At 41.9% G+C, this 8,735-nt stretch overlaps 1 protein-coding gene across 1 annotated transcript in view; it reads right to left on the bottom strand.

Moving 5' to 3' along the window:
• Positions 1-833: 833 nt before the first annotated feature.
• The window catches only part of LOC124267498 (aldehyde dehydrogenase, mitochondrial-like), a 30,172-nt gene continuing 22,270 nt past the window's right edge, over positions 834-8,735 (bottom strand). The window contains 6 exon segments of the mRNA XM_046702412.1: positions 834-1,757; positions 2,544-2,583; positions 3,206-3,280; positions 4,571-4,637; positions 4,640-4,724; positions 6,711-6,875. Coding sequence (XP_046558368.1) covers positions 1,725-1,757; positions 2,544-2,583; positions 3,206-3,280; positions 4,571-4,637; positions 4,640-4,724; positions 6,711-6,875 — 465 coding nt within the window. The 3' untranslated portion in view covers positions 834-1,724.

The following is an 8,735-nucleotide window of genomic DNA, read 5'->3' as shown; positions in this document are numbered from 1 at the left end:
CACCATGCATGGGAAGTCTGTCTTTCACGTGCACTTAGTTGTTGTGTTTGGGCGTTTGAATCAGACACAGTGCAGGTGTGTTTTGATACCTTCGTTTTTTGCTGTTTGGGACACTTTTTAATTTCATCAAAACTTCACGAATATTGAAGCAATTGCTTCAACTGTTGTTTTAACATGTCTTTTAAAGTGTCCACTAAGCACATGTCACAGATACATTTCACTTTTATGAATTAATGAAACCAGCACTGTCAGGTTTGTGCATGGCGATCAAATTTGAGGGTGTTCCCATACTTTCTGCTTGTAGTATACATCAGAGACACGTTGAGATCCCAGTTAGAATTGATCTTCAGTAACCCATGCTCGTTGTAAGAGACTTGGTTGACACGTCATTGTATCCCAGTTCCGTAGATCTATGCTCATGCTGTTAATAACTGGATTGTCTGGTCCAGATTTGATTGTTTACAGACCGCCGCCATATGGAGGGATTATTGTGAGTGCTGCGTTAAACAACAATATATATATTGTTTCATGAGGTTCATTTGTTCTGTCTTATTGTTTCAAAAGTAAAAGTATGATTGTATGGGACTTATTGTTGTTATTTGATAGATAACAACCACCATGATAACTTTATCATTAATATAAGCATGTCATGTTCACATGTATCAACCATGAAGTTGGTGTAGGGCGTTTAGTCTGAGTTGCCACAGCAACAAAGGAATATGGCCATCTGTGTTCGTTTTCTTTTTGCTGCCATATCAAAAATATGTAGGGAAATCCATCTCGCCTTATCTACCGAAAGTATCTGCTCCTGATTGAAGTTAAAGACAACAGCAGACAAAACTCATCTTTTATTTACAACAGACAAGTCAACGTTACCTCCTCACTCGGTATAAGACTGGATAATGATGACTTAATCTGCTTAACAAAGACGTCCGCATCATGTAATGACAACAAAGTAAAAAAGTTGAGTTCTGTTTAATGTAAGAAATTTGTGCTTCTTAAAATGTTGTCAGCACACAACCTGCATGAAAGACTACAATAAAGACTTGATTAACTACATGTTGTCAGCACACAACCTGCATGAAAGACTACATACAATAAAGACTTGATAAACTACATGTGTATTGCAGCATGTGTGGAAAAAATGCCCTTATTTGTTGATCACAGACATTGACGAGTCACAGAGGTCAGGTTTGTGCGCATGGTTCAAAACAACCTGGGAATGATTTGTAACAGGGTTAGGATTCACCGTGTACATTCATTGAAACAAATATAGGTTATTTTTACTTTTGAAGGACAAAAGCTACACTTGTGTAAATATGTAAACTCCAGTAAAATGTTTTGAGCAGAAATATGATTACCGGACATAAATGCATTCATGCATGTTGTGACTTCATTTTGTATTGGTTGTTGTTTGTTCAAGCACTCACAACCTTGGAAAACACAGGAAGTGTTCGGACATCCCTCTTCCATACAGCTTCAAGGAATTTCCATCACAGTACATAAAAATAATACTTTGTGTGATGAGTAGAAAAATGCTGATATCTGAGTAAATATATAGGCATACTTAACAGGTTACCATGGTTATAGAAAACTTTGAAATGAGTCCTGAGGAAAGCAGCTTCTCCCAACATCTGTGTGTATATATGCGAATGAAGGAAACCACACAATTATGGCACAGATTGTCTTCCATAGTTTGAAAGGTCTTTTATCTCACATGGCTGCTAGGAGTTCTTCTGTGGGATTTTGATGGTCACCTGAAAAAACAACCCAATTGAAGTGAGATCTTTACTTACTATCTATTTGGCTCATGATCCTATCATCAAAATCACATGGCTGAATGAGGTTTACGAATAAAATGGTAGTTTCAACATTAATTAATTAAAACGGCTCATGAGAATAGCAATAATACTTTCAAACAAACATGCTACCTTGCTTTTTGTTTAACACAATATTTAAATTAAATGACATAGCCTTCAAATGATCTGCATAGACAAGGCGGTGGGGTAGTCTAGTGATTAAAGCATTTGCTCAGAGGGCCAAAGACCGGGTTCAATTCCCCACGCGATTTGTCAATGTGAAGCCAATTTCTGGTGTACCCATACGATATTGCTGGAATATTGCTAAAAGCTGTATAAAACTAAACTCACTCACTCACTGAATAGACAAGAGAGAGATATTGTGACCAAGGCTATGATGAAACTCAGTCAACAACATCCCCACCTCGTGCCACCTAAACCATTTAGTGAGAGAGCGAGTTTAATTTTACGCCGCAATATTCCAGCATTATCAGGGACACCAGAAATGGGCTTCACACTTTGAACCCATGTGGGGAATCGAACCCAGGTCTTAGAGCAAACGCTTTTACCACTAGGCTAGCCTACTGCCCCCTAAACCATTTAGTCAACCACAGGAATCCCTACAGAACTTGGGGATAACTGTAAATGCCGAGTCGGTGATATTCCCCCACATCGACCTGTACATGACTACAACTGACCCCGGCTCACCAGGGTTGATTGTTTACACTCATCACATTTACTTACCGTTTTAGTCTCAGTGTATTGTTTGAGAGCCTCCTCACCCCTACAAACAGATAACAAAAACATCAACACTGTGACCCAATCCAATCCATGGACATATACAACTGGAGGACAAACTCTGTTCCATGTACAGTTGTTCTGACCATACAACCTTCCAGAGCAATAGACAACTTCTCAGTGACTGATGAAAATGTTGCAAAATTCCTGTGACACAAGAGTTTGTTTTGGTAGTAGGTCAAACTTAGTTCCATAGTTTTTGACCAAATAGCTTTGTGTGTTGCTTACAGTTTCCAGAGGACATAACTATGTATATATATTTACAATTGTCATTATTCCCAAGACCAACAGTCTGAAATGTCTGGGATACAGATGTAAACATAAACACTGTGTTGGAATAGTATACATTGCAGCCTGTAAACACTTGAGGCAAACAAGGGGTTGATAGCATGAACAACTAACTACAACATCAAGTAACATCGCAGTCACATGAGTTTGGGTTCCCTGAGCAACCACTGACTACTGCAGACTGACACGAATCTCATACAGCTCCACCAAACTCCATCAGGCAATACAAATCTGTCCTGATTGAGTTTTGTGGCAAACCTACTTATAGTACTGGCATGTAAGTATTACATAGAACAACCCACTGTTTCAAGTCAACTTACAGTTCTCTCCCTTGACCCGACATCTTATAGCCGACAAATGGCGTCTGGCAGGTCACAATATCATAGCAGTTCACCCTACAAAGGAATAAAATAACAACCTTGTTAAACTTGGTAAAAGCTTGAGTTCTTATTAAACATATGAAGATCATATTTTACATCATTTTTTTTCAGAAAATGTTTTGCAGAACCTGATTCTCAGATAACGACTATTCATGATCACCTCCAAGGAGCCACAAAACCTAATTAACTCAATATGATTGGATTCAAGATCAACCATCAACAGTTAACTTTATTGATCTAGAATTTTAAACCATAGCAATCCTGGAATGCATTGTCAGTTGGTGTCAATACAGACATATATGTCTGGAACATTTCTGTATTTTCATCTCTGAGGTTCACTGGACAAAATGTCTGCACAGGGTGCATGTAACACAAACATTTGTACCTGCCAACACCGGCACCTGTCTAATCCAGCACACTGTCAAAACCGGCGTCAAATTTTGGTCCCACAAATTTACAATGATATTATGATCACTAAAACATTGTCAAAACCTGTCTATTCCATATTCTGGCACGACTTTCCGGTCGCAACAAGCAATTTTACTGTAACCAACCCTGTCTAAACCGGCATGGGTATGAGCAGTCCAATCAAGGACCCATAATCCAATACACTAGTTAATCCTCTTGGCACGCTAGGTAATCAGGTAGTAGTGATTCCGCGGTGAATCAAACGCTCTAAGCCGGCATTGGTATGAGAAGTCCAATCATGGTCCCTTAATCCAATACATCATCAACATTGTTTTTATTCCTTCCACAATTACAAAAGATCATGTTGGAAAATACTGTCACTGTCTAATTCGGCACCCCGTCTAAACCGGCATTTTATTTTGGTCCCGTGGGGTGCCGGTTTAGACAGGTTCCACTGTACTTGTTGTTACACTGTGTCAAGTTTAGCATGAAGGTAATAAAAGGCCTATTTGCCTGAGAGTCAGTACAGATTGCATGAGTGGGGTATCCATCTAAAATTGATGCACAATATCTCAGTGGTTTAGTACCATAAAAGTGGCGCTAGGCATGAAGTGCACTGATCGTCAACACAACATCAAATGACATCTCACTCACTTTACTCAGTACCGTAGACAGGAGTTTCAAAAAGCAAATTTATCTTAAAAAATGTCCACATAATGAAATGTTACATTAACTTAGTAAAACATGACTTTTGACTAAAACGTTTTAGAAGTCATCACCAGCTTATGTCAACTGTTCAACACCCACAAGGAGTCTAGGGAATACTGTCTCAGCAAGCATTTGAAATAAGTAATGATACTGGCAAGATTGGAATGGTTTCCATGACAACAGCCTCACCACACACTGCCGGCCTGGAGCTTCTGTGACAGCATGAGTGCCTTGTTAATGTCGTTTGTGATGACGCTGCGACCCCGTGCTTGGTGGCGTTGGCTCTCTCTAGAACCTCCTCCACGTCACGGAACTTGATGATGGACTGTACCGGTCCGAATATCTGCAGGTAGAATTGTATTCATTGTGTTAGTGACGGCTTCGGTGTAAGGCCACTTTCAACTGGAATGTAATACATGCATCGTGATGTGGAAGAAAAGTGATGTGTTGAGAGTTTTGCCACAAAACCCTACAATATAAGTTGTTCACTAGTCACGAGGGGGCCATGGGTTGATGTACCCTCGATGTTTGTATCTGTAACATAAAGAAACATCGAGGGTACATCAACCCAGGGCCCCCGAGGGACCAGTGAACAACATATTTATCTTACCGAAAAACACCTCAATGTTAATTTTGAATTGTTTGAAGCACGGGTACATATCTGTAGATTTTGCTGACAAGAAAATCAGATTTAGAGTTATCTCCCTTCCATCGCTTTGCATTCGCAAAACATCGGTAATTTTTGTGATGCCATGTTGTTCAAGAAGTGCTACCACGAAGTACAGAATGAGTTGCCATTGACAGCGGGGTACATTGAAATGTTTCTCGCTTGTAAGCGGGGTAAATTCAAAATAATAGAAGAACGCTCAGCCAATCAGACAGCGACATTTAAGTGTGCAGTAAGATTAGTATGGTTGTGGTACTGACAATCATATGGCCAAATTCAGGAAACGTGTGACAGGGTGTGTGATTCAAACCCATAATCACAAGATCCTATCCTATCTAAGGGAAGCAACTATGCTCATCTACTTGCACCACTTTAAGTTGCATGGCCATCCATCCTCCCTTTCATACATAAAATATGCATCAAATTTGCAATTTTGAGTGTATTATCTAAGGGAAGCAACTATGCTCATCAGACTGTCACACTTTACGATAAATGAAGATCCATGCTCCCAACTCTTCCCAAGATAGGTGTAAGGTTTGCAGCTTGGGGTGAGTAAAAGTTTTTTTGCATGCAGTATTTCATGTTGTAAACAATAAAGTCAACAAAAAGCAAACCTGTATCCCACACAGCAATAAGAAGGACACTGCCCTCCCCACCCCTAACACAACCTACCTCCTCCCTAGCTATCCTCAAGTTGTCAGTGACATCGGAGAACACTGTAGGCTTGATGAAGTAGCCCTTGTCCCCCATACACTCTCCTGTGTCCTCCCCCTCTCTACCTACCTCCTCCCTAGCTATCCTCATGCTGTCAGTGACATCGGAGAACACTGTAGGCTTGATGAAGTAGCCCTTGTCCCCCATACACTCTCCTGTGTCCTCCCCCTCTCTACCTACCTCCTCCCTAGCTATCCTCATGTTGTCAGTGACATCGGAGAACACTGTAGACTTGATGAAGTAGCCCTTGTCCCCATACACCCTGTCTCCCCCCTCTCTACCTACCTCCTCCCTGGCTATCCTCATGCTGTCAGTGACATCGGAGAACACTGTAGGCTTGATGAAGTAGCCCTTGTCCCCATACACTCTCCTGTCTCTCCCCCACCTCTACCTACCTCCTCCCTAGCTATCCTCATGTTGTCAGTGACATGGAGAACACAGTAGGCTTGATGAAGTAGCCCTTGTCCCCATACACACTCCTGTCTCCTCCCCCCTCTACCTACCTCCTCCCTAGCTATCCTCATGTTGTCAGTGACGCCGAGAACACAGTAGGCTTGATGAAGTAGCCCTTGTCCCCATACACACTCCTGTCTCCTCCCCCTCTCTACCTACCTCCTCCCCTAGCTATCCTCATGCTGTCAGTGACATCCGGAGAACACTAGGCTTGATGAAGTAGCCCTTGTCCCCATATACACTCTCCTGTCTCCTCTCCCTCTCTACCTACCTCCTCCCTAGCTATCCTCATGCTGTCAGTGACATCGGAACACTGTGGAAGGCTTGATGAAGTAGCCCTTGTCCCTATACACACTCCTGTCTCCTCCCATCTCTCTACCTACCTCCTCCCTAGCTATCCTCATGCTGTCAGTGACATCGGAGAACACTGTAGGCTTGATGAAGTAGCCCTTGTCCCCCATACACACTCCTGTCTCCTCCCATCTCTCTACCTACCTCCTCCCTAGCTATCCTCATGTTGTCAGTGACATCGGAGAACACTGTAGGCTTGATGAAGTAGCCCTTGTTCCCCCATCTCTCGCCCCCGTACTGCAGCTTGGCACCTTCATCCTTGCCACTCTTTATCATGTCCAGGATCTTTTTGAACTGTGCATCGTCCACCTGCAGCCAACGGAAGGTACAGTTAGCCACATGAGGCCGTAACAACAACAGGGCTGACAGACTTGCTACCATGACGTTCCTCCTGTTATCCAGGCATATAATGTGTAATTGTGTGAACCAGATAACAAACAGATGAAAAGCTTAAATGTTTAATACTGACAATTCAAGGAGCATGATCAATCAGGACATGTGATTTTAATGTATGATAAGCAAATCCTGGTATGACCAAGGGACATAACTCTGAACCAAGAATTCCACAATGGAAATGGCCAGTGATAACAGCATTGTACAGTCCAGTCCTGGTTGAGAATACTCTTTGTCACTGCTATTGCCATCGCTGTCTGGCAAGTCTGTGGCGATGCAATAAGGTTGGACCACGGTACGGGCAATGACACCGGATGTTGAAGGCAGCAAGGCGTCCTTGCACCTTTTGGGCGCTGAAATGACGTTGACTTGTCCCAATTGTCCTCCTTGCCTAATCATCAGCTGTTTGGAACCGATTTCGCAAGTGTGAAACTCGGATATTGTGGTTTTGTCGAGCTGTTATCACAGGTGGTGCACCAGGTCGTGGACGATCAGCAACACTTCCGGTAGCCCGAAAACGTTGTCTGAGTCGACTTACAGTAGATGGATGCACATTAAAGTGCCTGGCAATCATCACATCTGAAGCACCTTGGCTGACCATACCGATACCCTGATTCCTTTCGTCTTGTGTCAAGTGTGGCATTTTCTCAAAGTGATTGAGTTCCACAATGCCTTGTGAATTTACAGGGCCTGGGTGCAGGTAATGCATGTGCAGAACGTCTTTCATGAATTCGGTTGTGTTTACGAAAAATGTCAAAGGTTCAGTTTTAAGTATCAAAGTTCATGTGAGAGGAATGCTCCTGGACTCGAACTCGAAATGGGCCAGAATAACAGCCCTTTATCCCTACATCCTCTGTATCGCAGGACAAAAATCTTTAATAGAACTTCTGTAAGTTTCAGGACAACAAATACCAATTGAGTTTTTAATGGCTTACAGTATAGTATTCATGTGGACTCAGAAATCTGGTATCTTTCTTTGTCACACAGTGGATGAAAAGCAACAGCTGTTTGCCCTATGTTCTCTCCACTGTACCAACATATCAAAACATTTCTCATCCTCTATTTATCACGAAGACATCTTTGGCATCTTTAAGATCATATATATATCCTTTGACTCTTTTGTGCTTTAAAGGTCACATGCAACGTAAAACAACTTTGCAGATTCTGATACCTTTCGGTATGGACATACCGAAACAAATAGTCAAAAATGCAAATTCAACTTATAAAGTTGAAAAATAACGCGATGAAAAAAAACGCGCGAAATCGGAGTTCAAACGTTTCACTAATTTTCCCCAGAGATTTCTGGGGAAACGGGTTTCAACAGCTGGGCTGCGCCCCTAGCACGTGCGCAAGTAAATAGGTTCGCGCAGCTTGGAAGCGGGTTGTCGGGTGAATACTCGGTGAAGGCCTTGGTGTGAGCTATTTTTCTAATGTTTTGTTGATATGTCACAGGCGCGAGCTTTTATATGTTATGACAGTAAATTAACTGTTTATATAATTTCATTTGTCTATTTCACCACACGTTCTTCTTACGAGAGCGGCTTTCTCAGTTCGATGCTTAAAAGCAATGTCATTATTTAGCGTTGACACAGTTTCTAACTGTGATATAGATATGTCGATTGTCACAGACAAAACTCAATGTCTTGTTTTATTGGCACCTATGTGTCTGCCTGCCTGTCTGCTAATGACAATATTCAATACACAACTGCAATCACTGACCACATGCAATTTGAACTTAACACCAATCAGGCTATACACCATAAACAAAACGCATTG

The sequence above is a fragment of the Haliotis rubra genome, unplaced genomic scaffold, assembly GCF_003918875.1.
Source record: "Haliotis rubra isolate DU_JTF1 unplaced genomic scaffold, ASM391887v1 Scf1316, whole genome shotgun sequence".
Lineage (NCBI taxonomy): Eukaryota > Metazoa > Mollusca > Gastropoda > Lepetellida > Haliotidae > Haliotis > Haliotis rubra.
This window is presented reverse-complemented; position numbering and strand designations above follow the sequence as displayed.